General features: G+C 37.8%; 2 protein-coding genes across 2 annotated transcripts in view; one reads left to right on the forward strand and one right to left on the reverse strand.

Annotated features, from left to right (window-relative positions):
* Positions 1–20,524, forward strand: part of CDC40 (cell division cycle 40) — a 66,758-nt gene that overhangs the window by 39,605 nt on the left and 6,629 nt on the right. Inside the window, exons 6-12 of the mRNA XM_025925217.2 lie at positions 1,355–1,451; positions 3,284–3,423; positions 4,056–4,130; positions 6,358–6,403; positions 9,014–9,115; positions 10,069–10,184; positions 10,440–10,573. Coding sequence (XP_025781002.1) covers positions 1,355–1,451; positions 3,284–3,423; positions 4,056–4,130; positions 6,358–6,403; positions 9,014–9,115; positions 10,069–10,184; positions 10,440–10,573 — 710 coding nt within the window. The remainder of the gene's footprint in view (positions 1–1,354; positions 1,452–3,283; positions 3,424–4,055; positions 4,131–6,357; positions 6,404–9,013; positions 9,116–10,068; positions 10,185–10,439; positions 10,574–20,524) is intronic.
* METTL24 (methyltransferase like 24) overlaps positions 1–20,524 on the reverse strand; it is a 177,968-nt gene that overhangs the window by 38,028 nt on the left and 119,416 nt on the right. The window lies entirely within an intron of this gene.

A 20,524-nucleotide genomic window follows, 5' to 3' on the forward strand; every position in this document is an offset into this window, starting at 1 on the left:
AGCATGAGCGGGGAAGGGGCAGAGAGAGAGGGAGACACAGAATCCAAAGCAGGCTCCAGGCTCCGAGCTGTCAGCATAGAGCCCAACACGGGGCTTGAAATAATGAGCTGTGAGATCATGACCCGAGCCGAAGTCGGACACCTAACCAGCTGAGCCACCTGGGCACCCTGATTTTCTTCCATATTTTTAATTAAAATACAATATTGAACAATTTTTAAGAAAAGTTAAAATTTAATAAAAGTTGATAATGCTGTTAAACTATTGTGGTAGGTGTTCTTCTGATACTAGATATTCAGATAGTAATGTGAGTATCTAGAATACTAAATTAGCCTTTCTATGATTTTAGGATTGATGATGGGTTTTATTTATTAACATATTTAAAAATTTTAATAATTATCTATATTTTAAAATAATAATACCATGAAGTTTATAAAATAAAACTAGAGACCCCTATCTGCCCCTTCCCCCCTCCTAATCCTACTGTCTCTATGGGCCAGTGACTCTTATAGGTCTTAGGGATATAGCAGTGGACAAGATCAAGAAAATCCTGTCCTCATGAAGCTTATGTTCTAGCTGTATCTTTCATCAATGTATCTCAATTATAGACATATGCTGCTTTTTATTTACATTAGACATCATCTGTTGACTTCTTTGTTATCATAGATAGGGACTTATTACTACCCTACCTTCCTTCCACTGCTCCTCCCATAAAAGTTGTCACAGATCTGTAGTCATTGCTTATATGCTTATGGCTTAGTAAAAGCTGTCATTACTGGAGAACAACATTATGTCCTAAAACGGAGTTTCCTTTACAGTAGTAGATTTTCTAATTGCTTTGTCTTTTCACTTACATAATTAGCATAACACATTAAATTTGCTTCTGGGTGTTCCAGAAGGATGGGTTTTGTATAAAATGATTTTAAAAGTATTAACTAGTACCTTTTATTTGTTAATGTCATTTTGTAATCCGTCAAAGAGTTGAGATTGTTATCTGAGAGACATACTTATAGCTATTGCTTCACCAAAAAGTGGACCTCATCATAAAGTATTTATAATCAGCCTTGGGCACGGTGGGGTTCTAAAACATCCATTTTAAATTTTTTTTTTTTTCAACGTTTATTTATTTTTGGGACAGAGAGAGACAGAGCATGAACGGGGGAGGGGCAGAGAGAGAGGGAGACACAGAATCGGAAACAGGCTCCAGGCTCTGAGCCATCAGCCCAGAGCCCGACGCGGGGCTCGAACTCACGGACCGCGAGATCGTGACCTGGCTGAAGTCGGACGCTTAACCGACTGCGCCACCCAGGTGCCCCTAAAACATCCATTTTTAAAGTTCACTTCTTAATTTCCTTAGGAAGAACAAAAAGAATTAGATGAAATCACGGCCAAGAGGCAGAAAAAAGGCAAACAGGAAGAAGAGAAACCTGGGGAGGAGAAGACAATCTTACATGGTAATATATTTTTTATGCTTCTTCATTTTTATGATAAACTTTCAGATATCTACTCTGTTCTCTGTTCATATAGTATCAATTGCCCTTATTAATCAGCTGCTGTGCTTCACTGTATTAAGAAAAATTGTATTTGACTGTTCGCATCTCAAAGAAATTATACCAGACTGGTATTAGAATACCAGTATTCTAATAAAGGAGAGAAAATAGCATGATTAATGATTGCCACAGATGATTCTTCGAAGTGCTAGTGAATTTTTAAAAATGACAGGTAAAGAAGAGGTCTGAATTGTCCACAATCTATTGTTTCCTCAGAACAGACTCTTGGCTCCAGTCATCTTAACTTTTTGTTTTTAACCCAAGCCAGATACTCTCCAGATATCCTCCTAATTCATAATTGTTACTAAATTTTACTTTAAAAGAAAAACTTTTGGGGCGCCTGGGTGGCGCAGTCGGTTAAGCGTCCGACTTCAGCCAGGTCACGATCTCACGGTCCGTGAGTTCGAGCCCCGCGTCGGGCTCTGGGCTGATGGCTCAGAGCTTGGAGCCTGTTTCCAATTCTGTGTCTCCCTCTCTCTCTGCCCCTCCCCCGTTCATGCTCTGTCTCTCTCTGTCCCAAAAATAAATAAACGTTGAAAAAAAAAAAATTTAAAAAAAAAAAAAAAAAGAAAAACTTTTTTTTTCATGTGAATAGACTGGAGATTAAAATTCTTATACTAATTTTGATATGTGGAAGGAAATGCCTGTTTCCTTTACATCAGGAAATATAGTCCAAAATGAATTATAAGTATTCTCAAATGTACCTGGTTCATTAATAATTAGTTACCTTTGGAAAATTATGTAGTGATTAGCCAACTGTAAGGAATAATTTAGTACTGATGTATTGGTTATTCTAATATTGATCACATATCAAATATTTAGGTTTGATGAGGCCATATTCGATTTCTCAAACTCCAGTTTTCTGGAGTTTTCTCTCCAAGGAGTCTGTTGAGTACTGTGATGCTTGCAGCCATAATAAATGTAACAGCCCACATCTATTGAGGACTATTCTGTGCCAGGCATGCCGCTAAATGTTTTATATATACTGTGCCATTTAAGTGCCACCAGTGACTTCACTGTAAACTTTATGTTGAAAGTGGAGAAGAGAATGGAATAGGAACCTGGAAGGGCATAAAAGAGGAAAACAGGGAAAAAGGGTAGTTGATATTTTTAACTTCTTTTTTTATCCTGGTTTGCTTCTGAGTCTTTGCCAGTGACTCACAAGGCTCAAGTATTATCTTTTCTTCCCTCGCTGTAATTATGCTGCAGTGAAGTCTTTTTTATATCATTAAAATGTGTAACTAAGTAAAAGTATAGATCTTATTTAAAGGTCTGAGAGTCTCTGGGTATTTAGAAATTCCAAAGTATTACCTCTAATTGTAAACAATAGCAGTGACTTCAAGAACTAAATTTTAGCTGACTCTTGGTCTTAACTTCATCAGAATGTTAGTACCTAAACCTTAATAGGGAACAATATCCCTATGAATAAAATGTTACCAGGGGCGCCTGGGTGGCTCAGTCGGCTGGGCGTCCGACCTCAGTTCAGGTCATGATCTCACAGTCTGTGAGTTCGAGCCCCACGTTGGGCTCTGTGCTGACAGCTCAGAGCCTGGAGCCTGCTTCCGATTCTGTGTCTCCCTCTCTCTCTGCCCCTCCCCTGCTCATGCTCTGTCTCTCTCTGTCTCAAAAATAAATAAAAAAACATTAAAAAAAAAAAAAAGTTATCATTTAAGGGTATAGATTTTATGACTGTAGCTTATATTTGTTCACTGCTTTCCTTTGTTTTCTTATTTCAGTTAAAGAAATGTATGACTACCAAGGCAGATCCTATCTTCACATACCTCAGGATGTTGGTGTTAATCTGCGGTCCACTGTGCCACCTGAGAAGTGTTACCTTCCCAAGAAACAAATTCATGTGTGGTCTGGACATACGAAGGTAAGCAAAGTGGTCATATGGATTGGCCATGACATCACATTCATAATTGGTGTCCTATCCCCTTAGGGGTAACCCAAGCCTTTCCCCACATATTCCTGCCCAATCTGCTTTTTTCTGGAACCACAGCAGTGAATAATGGGTTGGTAGTGGCACTAAGACCTCAGTAATGTTGCCTTAGCTCTTGGGATTATCATGCTTAAGAGAAGATTAGATGGTTTCTGGTTTATAAACCATGATAATATTTAAACTGATGCAGAGACAAGATACTTGAAACTTTTGATGTTGATATTCTTTGTCATCTGCACTATTCCAACTGATAATTTTCCAGCTCCTAGCAAAGAGCGAAGGAACTGAATAAAAGCAGGAAGAGGAGAGAGAGCATTAGCAACTTGATTGACTAAGAATTCCCTGGGGTGAGCAAGTCAGTATTAAAGGTCAAAAAACAAATCTTCAAAAACTTAGTGTCAATAAGGGCTGCTCTTGGACTACTAACAAAGGTTATTCTGGGGCATGATTTTTGGAATTAAGAAAAACAGTAAATTAGGTTGCTTAAAAATATATCATACTTTCCTTGTTTCACTTTAGCGGACATTAGACTCCTTCTGATTGATAACTGTAATACCTTTTTATAGGGCGTCAGTGCTGTCAGATTGTTTCCTCTCTCTGGCCATTTATTGCTGTCTTGTTCCATGGACTGTAAAATTAAGGTGAGTTTTCAGTAACAGAGTAGGAGTGCTGCAATGCTAGTGCTTTGGTTAAGTCTGTTTGGTTAATTATAAATAAATTTGGGTTTGTTAGGCAACTAGAGGCTAATTATTTTCTCTTAGGCCCCGTGAATGCAGCCATTTATGAATTGCTTCCAAACATGTTGATTCAAATATGGCTCTGTGGTCCAACTGTCTAGGCTCATTTGTAAGCTTAGATAACTGATTAGGATGTAATCAATCACTTTGGCTTTAGATATATAAATATTTAATCACTAATAACGTATTTTTATAGAGGCTTTGGATACGTAACAAATATGAGTTCATTTGTTCCTCAGAACCTTATGGGGTAGGGAGGACACATGATAGAAATCCCATCTCAAAAAGTAGATAACATAATTCATCCTTTTTCTTATAAATGCAAGTAGACACCAAGTAGCAGAACTGCTCCCAGCCTCTTCTCTCAGGTTGTACAGTCTTGGGAAGCTCCACTTTAAGGTTAAGTTTCCGCTATAGAGTATGTGGGGAAAAAGCTCAGTTGCCAGAGCATATCAACTTGAACATGGGAGAAGCCTTTTTAAAACTAAAGTCTGAAAGAATAGTGCTCTTTTTTGTGTCTTCTGTGTCTGCATTATTATGATGGTCAAGACATATCAGCCTTCTAGTACTCTTGAGGCTTAGAAAGTTGAATCATCAAAATTGTACTCTGTGTAAACAACTCAATGATATGTGAAGGAAGCTTTTTTTGATGAGGGCAGTCATTTAGGCAATTGTCTCTACTCAGTAGCTTAAAATGACAGGCTAACAGTTTGGAGTAGAAAAACCTTGTTTCCTTTAACTTTCACTTCATACAAACTATATTAAGATTAAGGTCTTTCTGACCAATTGAAAAAACATAGAGTTCAATTTACTTCATTTCCTAAGCATTTTTTAGGTACCTAATATGTCAACAGGCCAAGACTAAAAACATATTAAGACCCTCTCCATGGGGCGCCTGGGTGGCTTGGTCGGTTAAGCGTCTGACTTCGGCTCAGGTCATGATCTCACAGTCCGTGAGTTCGGTCCGTGAGTTCGAGCCCCGCGTCGGGCTCTGTGCTGACAGCTCAGAGCCTGGAGCCTGTTTCAGATTCTGTGTCTCCCTCTCTCTCTGCCCCTCCCCTGTTCATGCTCTGTCTCTCTCTGTCTCAAAAATAAATAAACGTTAAAAAAAATTAAAAAAAAAAAGTTTAAAAAAGACCCTCTCCCTGACCTTAGGGTGATCATTTCTTTATGATGTAAATGATGCTTATAGACCCTGGCATAAGGTGCTCTGTTTTCAAAGAGGAAGCACACTTCAGTAGGAGGGTAACTAAGTAAAGGGGATGGCGGGGTGGGGGGGGAGTGTAGGGAGTGAAGCAGGTCCAAAAAGAGTGAATAGGATGCATAGGCATGGCGTGTGCTGAACACTGTAAGTTTGTGGTTTCTGGAGTCTCGAATCTGAGAGATACAGAGTGGCAACAGTCATAGGCCAAGGACCAGGTAGGTCCTGGAAGTCCTTTGCCTGGTATGCTGCAGGAACTGAGACTTTATGCTGTTGGCACTGGGTGGCCAGGAAGTGCTGTTTTAGAACACTAGTAACATTACCAACGGTTTGATTTGAGGTAGGCAAGAATAAAGGTAGTTTTGAAGCTATTGTATTAATTCACTTTAGATGTGATGAGAATTATTAGCCTATTATAGTGTAGATCATCATTTTCATATAGCTTCTATAATATTTTGTGACTTCAGTAAGTTCCCAAAAAATGAAATACATTTGGTAAGGACCAAAATGTTATAAACATGGCAGTTTTTAATAGTATTTAATTCTTCCAGAAGTAGCTTATAATATTACATAAAAGTTTTCATCATAGAAAATATATCAAATACAGAAAAGAACAAGAAATGAAAGTCACTTTTATTAGCTCCATCTATGTTCTCTTGATATTTTGGTGTATCTTTCAGTGTCAGATTTCAAATTTATGTGTGTGTGTGTGTGTGTGTGTGTGTGTGTGTGTGTATGGTTCAAATGTTGCAACATAGACTAACAGCTCTAAGCAACATGTTCCCTTAAATATAATGCCTTTGGTTAAATCCCCTGTACACACATATATGCACACACATAGCCAGCATACGACTGTTGTTATTGATTGAAACTTGTCATTTTACCCAAGTCTTCTATTAAATTTAATTTCTCTGTGTTTTTTTCCCCCAGCTATGGGAGGTTTATGGAGACAGGCGCTGTCTACGAACATTTATTGGTAATACTTCTTTTATCTCTGGCTATAAATCTGTTTGGAAAGACTTTTTTTTTTTTAATGTTTATTTATTTTTAAGAGAGAGAGAGAGAGACAGCATGAGTAGGGGAGGGGCAGAGAGAGAGGGAGACAGGAGACACAGAATCTGAAGCAGGCTCCAGGATCCAGGCTGTCAGCACAGAGCCCGACACGGGGCTTGAACCCAGGAACCACAAGATCATGACCTGAGCCAAAGTCGGACGCTTAACCGACTGAGACACCCAGGAGCCCCTGTTTGGAAAGACTTTTTTAAACTAAGATAACATCATTGACAGTAATTTCATTGTACCAATAATGAAGGAAAGTCTTCAAAAACTTGAGCTGAGTCTTGAAGAGGGACTAAGTCCTCCCAAATAGACAAAAAAGGGAACTGAGAAGAAAAGCAAAAGTGGTTTGAGAAAGCATGCTGCTTTGGGGCAGCCAGGTATATTTCAGAATTGCCAGGGTATGGGATATGGTGAGAGATGACAAGCAGAGAAAGCAGTATAACAAGAGGTAAGGCATGGAGGACCTTACATGCCCTTAGTAGGGAGTGCAGAATTGGGGTGCCTGGGTGGCTCAGTTAAGTGTCCGACTTCGGCTCAGGTCATGATCTCACGATTTGTGAGTTCGAGCCCCGCATTGGGCTCTGTGCTGACAGCTCAGAGCCTGGAGCCTGTTTTGGATTCTGTGTCTCCCTCTCTCTTTCTGCCCCTCCCCCACATGTACGCCCACACTCACACTCTCGTGCTCTCTCTCTCTCGCTCTCTCTCTCTGTCTCTCAAAAATAAATAAACTAAATTTTTTAAAAATTAAAAAAAATAAGGAGTGTAGAATCTATCCAGAGGACCTTGGAAAGCCATCCATTAAATGGCTTTTGCAGGAAATTAGCTTAATTAGATTAGAAGTTTATAGAGATCACAGTGACCGTATGGAAGATGTTTTGGTGGGGCAGGCCCGCTGGCAGGGAAATGAATTACAGGGTTTTTTCATTGGTCTAGATTAGAAATGCTAAGAGTCTGGACTAAAGCGGCGCATAGAGAGGAAAAACAATCAAGAGTTAAAAATCAGCAGGACTTAGCGGATGTAAGTGATAAGAGTGCATCAGGAATCTAGGGTGACTCCCAGCTGGCTGGGTGAATGGTGGTGCCATTCGCCAAGAGAGGGAACAGAAGAGGATGATGAGGTATCACTTGTTAAGTTTGAGCTGCCTTTGGGATATGGAGATGAAAATTTCCAGTAAGCAATTAGATAGCCAGATGTTGAGCTTTGAAGAGAAGTTAGGAATTGACAGCTACAGCATACAAAAGGATAAGATTGAGTGAACTCCTTGAAGGAGAAAACAAGGCCAAAAAGCAAACAGCTTCGTGGCAAACCTTTCTGGCAGAGAATAGTTTACAGTCTTGGGCAGATTTCATATGAAGGCTGGTTATGTTTCCAGATTTAACTGTACATCATCGAGACATTATTTGTGTAAATCGTAGTGGCTCTGTTTTTAGATTCAAGTGGGAGTCCGTTCTGCAGGCTTTGTTATGATTTTAGGGCCTCACCCCACAAATAAATACTGCCCAAGGTGCCTATAGGAGGACTTGTGGGAAGGCTCTCAGCAGCGTATGCGGGAACAAAATGCCTCCTGTACATTTAGTGGATTTGCTCCCCATCTGTCTCCCCACCGCTCCCTGGCAGTTTTTCAGTGGAAAACTGAAAATTACCTGCTTTCGGAAGATGGGACTCTTGCTGTAGAAAAGAATGCCTAATTACTGTAGCACATTGCCTGACTAGTTCACTGGTGGTGCTGGTTCAGGGCTGCTGTGTGTGGTTGACAATTTGTGCAGTGCACATTTTGCACAATTGTACTTGTCAGTCTTGGTCATGATGGGGTGGTAAAGAATAGGAAAGTTTCTGCTTTCATTTAGCTACATTTTATTTGTCTCTGTAACTTTCAGAAGAGTTGACTGGCCTGGCAGGATTGATTTCCAAGCAAAGCACTTTAAAATTAATATATTGTCAAAATGCTATCTTAAAATAGAAATTGATATTTGTTTCAAAAAGGTTTATTAGTCTCGGAGACTCTGAATTCACTTCTGTGAAACTTGGTAATGTGATCACAGAAATCCACAGCTACTGAAGAAGGGCTGTGATTCCATGAACTTGAGGGTTAGGTCACTTTGTTTCACTTAGTAATCTGGAGAGCGAACCTCCGACATGTCACTAGTCCCTTCTTTTTCGTTGGCAATAATTGGCCTGTTATGTTTCCTTAAATTCTTGACTGCTTAGTCATCAGTTATGTGTATTACATATTAAAAGATTGCTATGACCAACTTCAAAAAAAAAAAAAAAGTTTCCCCTTGTCTCTTGGTTCTTACCTAAATGTTATGCCTCAGAAACACCTAGGGAGCTTTTTGAAGGGGAAATAAAAAAAAACCTCCTACGTTCCCAAGCCCACACCTAACTGAACTCTGAGTCAGTAAGTCAGGGAATAGGATTCCAGAGATTTTGACTCACAGTATGGCTTGAAAATGCTATTTCTCTTACAGTGCTTGTGTTTTAAGAGATATTTCACCTCACGTCCATTTTTATTGTCTCCACCTTTAGGTCACAGTAAAGCTGTTAGGGACATCTGCTTTAATACTGCAGGAACACAGTTCCTCAGTGCAGCTTATGACAGGTATCTTAAGCTCTGGGACACTGAGACAGGTAAGAGCTCACTGATACTAATCCATATTTATCTTAGAAATTAGCATTGATAAATGAAATAGTGTGAGTGGTCTTCTGTGGCAGACGATGCCATCTGTAACTGCTGATTCTCATACCACCATCAGCTAATATCATAAAATGTAGAGTTGAAACTCAGCTACGTAAGTAGCTTTTTTACTATGAAACTTTGTTTCCATCAAATACAATTTATAAAGCAAACGTGCTGATAGACAAGCAAATCTGAAATCTTCCATAGACTATTTAATTGATTTTTGTTCTCTTCCATCACGTAGCACACAGCATTGCACATAATGGAAGCACAATAAATGTCTGATGAACAACATTAAATTTAATTGCCCACATTGATTAAAATAAGTCAGTTTACAGGCCCATAGGCGAGTTGGTTTTATATATTCACAAACATTAATTGCATCAGTACGTTGTGGCCAGTATGGTTTTGTATAACCATCTTTTGTCTTACTGAGTTTTAAGGGGAAAGGTAATAGCTCATATTTATTGAACACTGTTTACCAGGCATTGTGCTGTGCACTTACGCCCAGTATTGCATTCAATTCTTAAAATATCCCTATAATTATTCTTATCATTCCTATAGACGAAGAAACTGAAGCTTAAAGAGGTAACTTTTCCAGAGTCACACAGCTAGTAAATGGCCGAACTGGTTTCAGCCAAGGTGTAATGCCAAAGCCCATACTCTTAACCCATGGTGGCTCTCAATTCTGGCTACACATCATAATCATTTTATCTATTCTGCAATTGATGATTCACTTTTGAAAAATTTATTTTTAATCATTAAGAATCTGTGAAAAGGAACAATGTAGTTTATAGTAAAGAACAAGCAGGCTGCCCTTCCCCAAAATTTATTAAGCAGATGATCTCTAGATTTTCATCCCAGGGTTTATTTTACCTACCTTAACTTGAGTCTTTGGTTTTAGGACAGTGTATATCAAGGTTTACAAACCGAAAAGTGCCCTATTGTGTCAAATTTAATCCTGATGAAGATAAGCAAAATCTCTTTGTAGCTGGCATGTCTGATAAGAAGATTGTGCAGGTAAGTCTTTTCACAGTATTTTAGTAAGATTTCTACAGCTTATGTTGTATTAGGGGATGGAATAAAGAATATTAACTTGTTTAACGCTTGCTGCTCTTAGGGACTGCTAATGGGCTATTTTTAGTAGAAAACAGTCGGTCGTAAAAAAACATTATGTTAGAGATTTTTTTCTTCTTCACTTTCCATGGGTCTGATATCTCTTTATTTTCATAAATCTGCTCCACTTCTGTGTTTACCTCTTGTCTTGATGTACAGTGGGACATTCGAAGTGGAGAAATTGTTCAGGAGTATGACCGGCATTTGGGAGCCGTCAACACCATTGTTTTTGTTGATGAGAACAGGAGATTTGTGAGCACATCTGACGATAAGAGCCTCCGAGTTTGGGAATGGTGAGTTTCTGTTGGTAGAAAATCTGATTCATATATAAATAGCAAGCAGTTTAAAAATCTGTAGCCAAAGAAAGACCAGCCTTCGTACATACTATGCAACCATTTGAAGATTTTCACAACTGTGATCTCTGGCTTGCCAACCAAACTGTTGTAAATATTTAAGTATCCAGAATATGGAAATAAAAATTTAGACTTGCTACCTTTGATAGTCTTGGGACAGTCTAACCAAAGGCTATATGTTTGGAGTCATTTTTCTTGTATTGCCGACAAGTTTATATTGTTTTGACTTAGATTCGTTAGGTGCTTTGCAAAATGACCGATGACACATAGGGCCCACAAATGTATAGACTGTATTGTTCACGGCTGGGATTGAGCATTAGATCCTGGCCTCAGAGCCAACCCAAAGAAAATATTTTAAAACATCTTGATTTTTTAAATGTCTGTATTATGATTATTCGGTACTGAAAATTGCCCCATGTCATCACCCATCGTGTCCTGCTATTCATAGCCCATACTGGGAGAAAACAGATGTTTTATTTGGAGAATATATTGGTTAATTTTGCTTTCCCAGAGAAGGGGAAAAAAAAAAAAACAAAAACCAAAACACTTTTCTAAAGTCAAGAAATACTAACGCTAGTTTCACTCAGTATCATAGGTCATGTTTTATAATTTCCTTACAAAGAAATGCATAATAATCTTTTTGTTAAAATGAATGTTTGGATGGAGCCCAGGTTGTTTTTATAGTCAGTTAGGAAGCACAGCTTAACCGTGGTTATGGCCTTACAGGGACTAGAAAATGTGACTTCTCACCACAGAAGTTGTTCTGCTTTAAGAAGTGGGAAGCCCTGAACTACAGCCAGTAGTTTCCTCCTGAAACTGAAAACGGAGTCCCTTTGGGGAGCTGAGCAGGTCCCTAGCCACTGTCAGGGAAATTTGAGTAATTGAAGGTTTCATGTAATTTAACTGCAATTTCTCCCACACTCACCACCAGTACACCCCTTCAAATCACCCCCATTTCATGGGGAGCTGACTTTATACTTTATGTATAGTTTTTATGTCATCCTTAAAGTACATGCTTTGAGACCCTCTTATAACTAAGATCTTTCTGTGGAAGTGATGTTACATGCACAGAATCTGACAGTTCGATTATACTTAAACTTTCAGATGTTTCTATCTTCAGATAGTATTTCAGCTTTGTTTTAAAACGTGGATGGTATAAAAGAAATGGGTAAATATTTAAATGATGCACCAGTTACAGGGCTCTAAGAACACTTGTGTGTGTTTTCTAAATGACAGCATTGGTCAGCACATATTTTGATTACATTAAGGGGTGAGCTCAGCATGTTTCTTGTTTTCCCTTCTCAGAGCTGAAGAAATGCTCCTAAGAGTCCTACTACTGTTTCATTATAAATGATGACATCCTTAGACTTACTTCAGTTTAATCCCCATTTGCTTAGTGGAGCCTTCCTCACAATCCTCACACGAGGATAAGTGCCTCCCATCTGTGACCCCACATAATGCTTTGCTTCCCGCCGCTTTTCAGTGCTTGCGTATTTGTTCCTCTTCCCTGACAAGTTCCCGACCGAGAGAGACCTGTGTCAGCCGTGCTCACGGTGTGTCCCCAGTGCCAGCACAGTGCCTGGCATGCCGTATGCACTGAGTGTCTAAGGGAGTCGTTACTGTCATAGTGATTAATGACGCTGCATCTATTGAGCCCTTTCTGTGTGCCAAGCATCCCAAGCATTTTGTGTGAGCTCTTTCATTTCATGTGCAAAGTAGTTTTCTGGAATAGATATATTTGCTATCCCTGTTTTTATAGATGAGGAAACTAGTATAGGTTAAGTAATTTACCCCAGGTTCCATGACACATGAAAGGCCAGAATTCAAACCTGTATTAAACTTATTCCAAAGCTTAAGGGTTTTTTTTTCCAGTTCTATTAAGATAGAATTGACAAATAAAATTGTAATATATTTAAAGTTTATAACATAACGATTTGATATATGTGCACCTTGTGAAAGGATTCCTACCAAGTTAGCCCATCTACCACTTTACAGTATTTTAATATTTACCTTTTTTGTTTGGTAAGAACACTTAGGTTCTATCTACTCTCTTAACAAATTTCAATTATACAATACAATAACTATAATCACCATGTTCTACATTAGATCTTCAGACCCTGTTCATCTTACAACTAAAAGTCTGTACCCTTTTACCAGCCTCATGTAGTTCCCTATCCTGATCCAACCATCTGGCAGCCACCGATCTACTCGATTTCTGTAAGGGTTTGACTCTTGTTTCTTTTTTTTTTTCTTTTTTAAGATTACACATATAAATGATAATATGTAGTATTTGTCTTTGTCTGGCCTATTTCACTTAACGTAATGCTGTCCAGGTTCATCCATGTTGTTGCAAATGGCATCGTTCCCCTTTTTAAAGGCTGAATAATACTCCATTATATATGTAAATACCACATTTTTTTTATCCATTCTTTCACACCTCGGTTGCTTTCCTACCTTGGCTATTGTGAATAATGCTGCATTGAATATGAAAGTACAAATACCTCTTCAGGGTAGTGATTTCATTTCCTTTGGATATATACCCAGAAGTAGTATTGATGAATCATATTGTAATGCTATTTTAAATTTCTTGAGGAATCTCCTTGCTATTTTCCATAGTAGCTATACGCACCAGTTTACATTTCCACCAACAGTGCACAAGGGTTCCCTTTTCTCCACATCTTCACCAGCATTTGTTGTCTGTCTTTTTGATAATAGCCATCCCAACATGTAAGGTGATATCTCATTATGGTTTTGATTTGCATTTCCCTGATGATGAGTGATGTTGAGCACTTTCTTGTACCTGTTGGCCATTTGTATGTCTTCTCTGCGAAAATGTCTGTTCAGGTCCTTTGCCCAAGTTTTACCTGGGTTACTTGGATTTTTGCTAATAATTGTGTGCGTTCCTTATATATTTTGGATACTGCCCCTTATCAGATATGTGGTTTGCAAATATTTTTTGCCATTCCTTAGGTTGCCTTTGCATTTTGTTGATGGTTTCCCTTTGCCGTACAGAAGCTTTTTACTTTGAGGTAGTCCCACTTGTTTATTTTTGTTTTTGTTGCCTTGCTTAAGGTTAGTCTAATCCAGAAAATATTTGCAAAGACCGGTATCCAGGAGCTTCTCTCCTGTGTTTTCTTCCAGGAGTTTCAGGTTTTATGTTCAAATCGTCAGTACATTTTGACTTGAATTTGTGTGTGGTGTAAGATAGGGGGTCCTGTTTCATTTTTTGCATGTGAATATCAAGTTTTCCCAACACCATTTATTGAAGAGACTGTACCTTCTCCATTGTGTATTCTGTGCTCCTTTGTCAAAAATAAGTTGATTATATATGCATGGATTTATTTCTGGGCTTTCTGTTCTGCTCTATTTGATCTGTGTTTTTATACAATACCATACTGGGTTTTTTTGGTTTTTTTATACTAACGGATTATTACTTCTTTTTATTGCTTTTAGTTTCATTGTTCTACTTGTTGTTCCTCTAATTTTTGAGTTGCACATTTAGATTGTTGATTTTCAGTCTTTTTTTCTTTAGGTTTTTTTTTTTTTAATTTACTTAAGTAATCTTTTTTTTTAATGAAATTTATTGTCAAATTGGTTTCCATACAACACCCAGTTCTCATTCTGACAGGTGCCCTCCTTGATGTCCATCACCCACTTTCCCCTCCCTCCCACCTCCCATCAACCCTCAGTTTATTCTCAGTTTTTAAGGGTCTCTTATGGTTTGCGTCCCTCCCTCTCTGACTTTTTTCCCCCCTTCCCCTCCCCATGGTCTTCTGTTAAGTTTCTCAGGATCCACATAAGAGTGAAAACATAATGGTATCTGTCTGTCTCTGTATGACTTATTTCACTTAGCATAACACTCTCCAGTTCCATCCACATTGCTACAAAAGGCCATATTTCAGTCTTTCTCATTGCCAAGTAGTATTCCATTGTTTATATAAACCACACCTTCTTTATCCATTCATCAGTTGGGCTCTTTCCATAATTTGGCTATTGTTGAAAGTGCTGCTGTAAACATTGGGGTACAAGTGCCCCTATGCATCAGCACTCCTGTATCCCCTGGGTAAATTCCTAGCAGTGCTATTGCTGGGTCATAGGGTAGGTCTATTTTTAATTTTTTGAGGAACCTCCAAACTGTTTTCCAGAGCGACTGCACCAGTTTGCATTCCCACCAACAGTGCAAGAGGGTTCCCGTTTCTCCACATCCTCACCAGCATCTATAGTCTCCTGATTTGTTCATTTCGGCCACTCTGACTGGCGTGAGGTGGTATCTCAGTGTGGTTTTGATTTGTATTTCCCTGATGAGGAGTGACGTTGAGCATCTTTTCATGTGCCTGTTGGCCATTTGGATGTCTTCTTTAGAGAAATGTCTATTCATGTCTTCTGCCTATTTTTTCCCTGGATTATTTGTTTTTTGGGTGTGGAGTTTGGTGAGTTCTTTATAGATTTTGAATATTAGCCCTTTGTCCCATATGTCATTTGCAAATATCTTTTCCCATTCCATTGGTTGCCTTTTACTTTTGTTGATTGTTTCCTTTGCAGTGCAGAAGGTTTTTATCTTGATGAGGTCCCAATAGTTCATTTTTGCTTTTAATTCCCTTCCCTTTGGAGATGTGTCAGGTAAGATATTGCTGCAGCTGAGGTCAGAGATTTTTTCCTGCTTTCTCCTCTAGGGTTTTGATGGTTTCCTGTCTCACATTCAGGTCCTTCATCCATTTTGAGTTTATTTTTGTGAATGGTGTAAGAAAGTGGTCTAGTTTCATTCTTCTGTATGTTGCTGTCCAATTCTCCCAGCACCATTTGTTAAAGAGACTCTTTTTCCATTGGATATTCTTTCCTGCTTTGCCAAAGATTAGTTGGCCATAGTTTTGTGGGTCCAATTCTGGGGTTTCTATTCCATTGGTCTATGTGTCTGTTTTTGTGCCAATACCATGCTGTCTTGATGATTACAGCTTTGTAGTAGAGGCTAAAATCTGGGATTGTGATGCCTCCCACTTGGGTCTTCTTCAATATTACTTTGGCTATTCAGGGTCTTTTGTGATTCCATACAAATTTTAGGATTGCTTGGGGCGCCTGAATGGCTCAGTCGGTTAAGCGTCCGACTCCGGCTCAGGTCATGATCTCGCGGTCCGTGAGTTCAAGCCCCGCGTCGGGCTCTGTGCTGACCGCTCAGAGCCTGGAGCCTGTTTCAGATTCTGTGTCTCCCTCTCTCTCTGACCCTCCCCCATTCATGCTCAGTCTCTCTCTGTCTCAAAAATAAATAAACGTTAAAAAAAAATTCAAATTTTAGGATTGCTTGTTCTAGCTTTGAGAAGAATGTTGGTGCAATTTTGACTGGGATTGCATTGAATGTGTAGATTGCTTTGGGTAGTATTGACATTTTAACAATATTCTTTCAATCCATGAGCACAGAATGTTTTTCCATTTCTTTGTATCTTCTTCAATTTCCTTCATAAGCTTTCTATAGTTTTTAGCATACAGATCTTTTATATCTTTGGTTAGGTTCATTCGTAGGTATTTTATGATTCTTGGTGCAGTTGTGAATGGGATCAGTTTCTTTATTTGTCTTTGTGTTGCTTCATTATTAGTAAGAATGCAACTGATTTCTATACATTAATTTTGTATCCTGCGACTTTGCTGAATTCATGTATCAGTTCTAGCAGACTTTTGGTGGAGTCTGTCGGGTTTTCCGTGTATAATATGTCATCTGCAAAAAGTGAAAGCTTGACTTCATCTTTGCCAATTTTGATGCCTTTGATTTCCTTTTGTTGTCTGATTGCTAATGCTAGAACTTCCAACACTATGTTAAACAACAGTGGTGAGAGTGGACATCCCTGTCGTGTTCCTGATCTCAGGGGGAAGGCTTTCAGTTTTTCCCTATTGAGGATGATATTAGCTGTGGGCTTTTCGTAAATGGCTTTTATGATGTTTAAGTACCTTCTATCCTGACTTTCTTGAGGGTTTTTATTAAGAAAGGATGCTGAATTTTGTCAAATGCTTTTTCTGCATCGATTGACAGGATCATATGGTTCTTATCTTTTCTTTTATTAATGTGATCTGTCACCTTGATTGATTTGCGAATGTTGAACCAGCCCTGCAGCCCAGGAATGAATCCCACTTGATCATGGTGAATAATTCTTTTTATATGCTGTTGAATTCAATTTGCTAGTATCTTATTGAGAATTTTTGCATCTGTACTCATCAGGGATATTGGCCTGTAGTTCTCTTTTTTTGCTGGGTTTCTGTCTAGTTTGGGAATCAAAGTAATGCGGGCTTCATCGAATGAGTCTGGAAGTTTTCCTTCCCTTTCTATTTTTTGGAACAGGTTGAGAAGGATAGGTATTATCTCTGCTTTAAATGTCTAATACCATACTGTTTTGATTACTGTAGCTTTGTAATAGGTTAAAATCAGGAAGCCTGATGCCTCCAGCTTTATTCTTTCTCAGGATTGCTTTGGAGTCTTTTGTTCCATACAAATTTAAGGATTGTTGTTCTAATTCTGTCAAAAATGCCATGGGAATTTTGATAGATATTGAATCAGATCTGTAGATTGCTTTGGGTATTATGGACATTTTAACAATGTTAATTCTTCAGACCCATGAACATGGAGTATCTTTCCACTTATTTATGTCATCTTCAGTTTCTTTCATCAGTGTTTTATAGTTGTCAGTATACAGGTCTTTTAATTTCTTGGTTAAGTTTATTCCTACCTATTTTCTTGTTTTTTGATGCTACTATAAATGGGATTGTTTTCTTAATTTATTTTTCCAGTAGTTCATTGTTATTGCCTAGAAATGCGACTGATTTTTGAATGTTGAATTTGTATCGTCCAACTTCACTGAATCATTTATTAGTTCTAATGGTCTTTTTTTGTGTGTGAAGTCATTAGGGCTTTCTATATATAATATCATGCCATTTGCAAACAGAGACAGTTTTACTTCTTTTTGATTTGGATGCCTTTTTCTTCTTGTCTGATTGCTCTGACCAGGATTTCCAATACTATTATGTTGAATAGAAGTGGTTAGAGGGGACACCCTTCCTGATCTTAGAGGAAAAGCTTTTGGCCTTTTAGAGTTAAGTATGATGTTAGCTGTGGGTTTGTCACACATGGGTATGTTCTATATATGCCCAGTTTATTGAGACTTTTTATTATGAAAGGATGTTAAATTTTGTCAAAATTTTTTGCATTTATTGAGATTATCATATAATTTTTATCCTTCATTTTTGTATCTCATTTATTGATATGTGTATGTTGAATCATCCTTGCATCCCAGGAATAAATCCCACTTGATCATGGTATATGATTCCATTAATGTACTGTTGAATTCAGTCTGCTAAAACTTTATTGAGTATTTTTGCATCTATATTCATCAGGGATGTTGGCCTCTAATTTTCTTGTAGTATCCTTGTCTGGCTTTGGTATCAGGGTAATATTGGCCTTATAAAATGAATTTGGAAGAATTCTCTATTTTTTGGAAGAGTTTGAAAAGGATTAATATTAATTCTTCTTTAAATGTTTGGTGTAACTTACCAGTGAAGCCATCTGGTCCTGGACTTTTTTTGTTGTTGGGAGGTTATCGATTACTCCTTCAACCTCCTTAGTCATGTTCAGATTTTCTACTTCTTCATGATTCAGTTTTGGTAAATTGCATGTTCCTAGGAATTTATCCATTTCTTCTAGGTTTTCTAATTTGTTGGTATATAATTGTTTGTAATAGTTTCTTGTGATCCTTAGTGTTTCTATATTATCAGTTGTAGTGTCTCTTTTGAGTTTTTCTCTTAGTTTAGCTAAATGTTAATTTTGTTTCTTTTTCAAAAGAAAAACTGCTTAGTTTCATTGATCTTTTCTGTTATCTCTTTAGTCTCTATTTAGTCTCTTTCCTATCTGTATCTATTTAGTCTCTTTTCTCTCTGATCTTTGTTATTTTCTTCCTCTTCTAACTTGGACTTAGGTTGTTCTTCTTTTCCTAGTTTCTTCAAGTGTAAAGTTAAGTTGTTTGAGATTCTTCTTGCTTAATGTAGGTGTTTATCAATATAAACTTCCCTCTGGTTTTTGCTGTATCCCATAAGTTTTGGTCTGTTGTTTTTCTGTTTTCATTTGTCTCAGGATAGTTTTGATTTCCCTTTTGATTATGTCTTTGACTCATGTTTTGTTTAGTAGTGTGTTGTTAATCTCCACATACTTGTACATTTTCCAGTTTTATTGTAATTGATTTCCAGTTTCATACCATAGTGGTCAGAAAAGATGCATGATATGATTTCAGTGTTCTTAAAGATATTAAGACTCTTTGTAGCCTAATATATGATCTTTCCTGGAGAATATTTCATGTGTACATGAGAAGAATGTGTATTCTGCTGCTGTTGGGTGGAATGTTCTGTATATGTCAGTTAGGTCTATCTGGTCCAATATGTCATTTAAGTGCAATGTTTCCATATTGACTTTCTGTCTGGATGATCTATCTATTGTTGACAGTGTACTGAAGTCCCCTGCTATTACTGTATTGCTATCTATGTCTCCCTTCAGATCTGTTAATGTTTGCTTTATATATTTAGGTGCTCTGATGTTGGGTGTGTAAGTATTTATATTTGTTATATCTTCTTGATGAATTGACTCCTTTATTATTATATAATGACCTTTCTACTACTGGGAATTTTTAGCTTAAAGTCTACTTTGTTTCATACAAGTAGAGCAGCTACCCCTGCTTTCTTTTGATTTCCATTTGTATGGAATATATTTTCCATCCTTTCACTCTCAGTCTGTGTGTGTCCTTAAAACTGAAGTGACTCTCTTATACGCAATATTGGGTCTTGTTTGTTTGTTTGTTTTGTTTTTATCCATTCAGCTAACCTGTATTTGTCTAAACTTAGTCCATTTACAATTAAAGTAATTATTTAATTAAAGTGATAGGTAAGGACTTACTAGTGCCGTTTTGTTCATTGTTTTCTGGCTGTTTATTCCTTTCTCTCCTTTATTCCTTTCTCTCTTTCTCTCTTGCTTTATGATTAGATGATTTTATATAGCAGTATGCTTTGATTTCTTTCTCTTTCTCTTTTGTGTATCTGTTAGAGGCTTGTGCCTTGTGGATACCCTGAGGCCTACCTAAAACATCCAGAACCTGAATTAATTATATGGCTGGACAGTTAGATGAAAGAAGGATCTGGTGGGGACAGAAGATAACTTGCATCCAGTCTGATTAGTTGGAAAGAAACAGAAGTGAGGATCAGTGTTGCTACAAAGACAAGTAGGCATCAAAACCACCTCCGGATCCCCAGCACCCTCCTTCACCACATACAGCTGTCTCTGAAAGGCAATTACTGGTGCTACTGGCAGCTTCCTTGGGAGAGAAAGGGAGGCCCTGGCCACCTCAACGTGAGAACTGATCCCACCAATAGGAAAATTATTACTATTATTACTAGGAAAATTGAAATTACTGTTACTATCATTCAGACGGCTGGTGTTTGCCAAACTTGCACACCCTAAGCCTGCTAAGAGTAGCACAATGATACAAGCAGACTAAAGGAAACTTGGTTTTCTTAAACAATACTAAATTATTACGACTAGCAGACAGTTTTAAAGGAGAGTAAGAGATTATAATTAGATATGGAGCAGCCTGTGGTATGCTAATTGCTAAACGAGTGAGATGTCACCGACATGTTTTCTCCCAAAGGTGTTTATTTTGTTAAAATATTTTTGGAAGAAAATTCGACAGAGGTTGATCCTCCTGTTTATCTTTTATCTTTACAATTTCATGGATTTTTGTTAAGGTTTTTTCAGTGATACCATTTCCAGACTGAAGATGATTGTAAGATGTAAGTTACTAGCTTATTAAACTGAATTACAGTTTCTAATTAGAAAATAGTGTTGTGTTTATTAAATATAACTATGACGGG

Source organism: Puma concolor, chromosome B2, assembly GCF_028749965.1.
Source record: "Puma concolor isolate L17-30 chromosome B2, mPumCon1.1.hap2, whole genome shotgun sequence".
Lineage (NCBI taxonomy): Eukaryota > Metazoa > Chordata > Mammalia > Carnivora > Felidae > Puma > Puma concolor.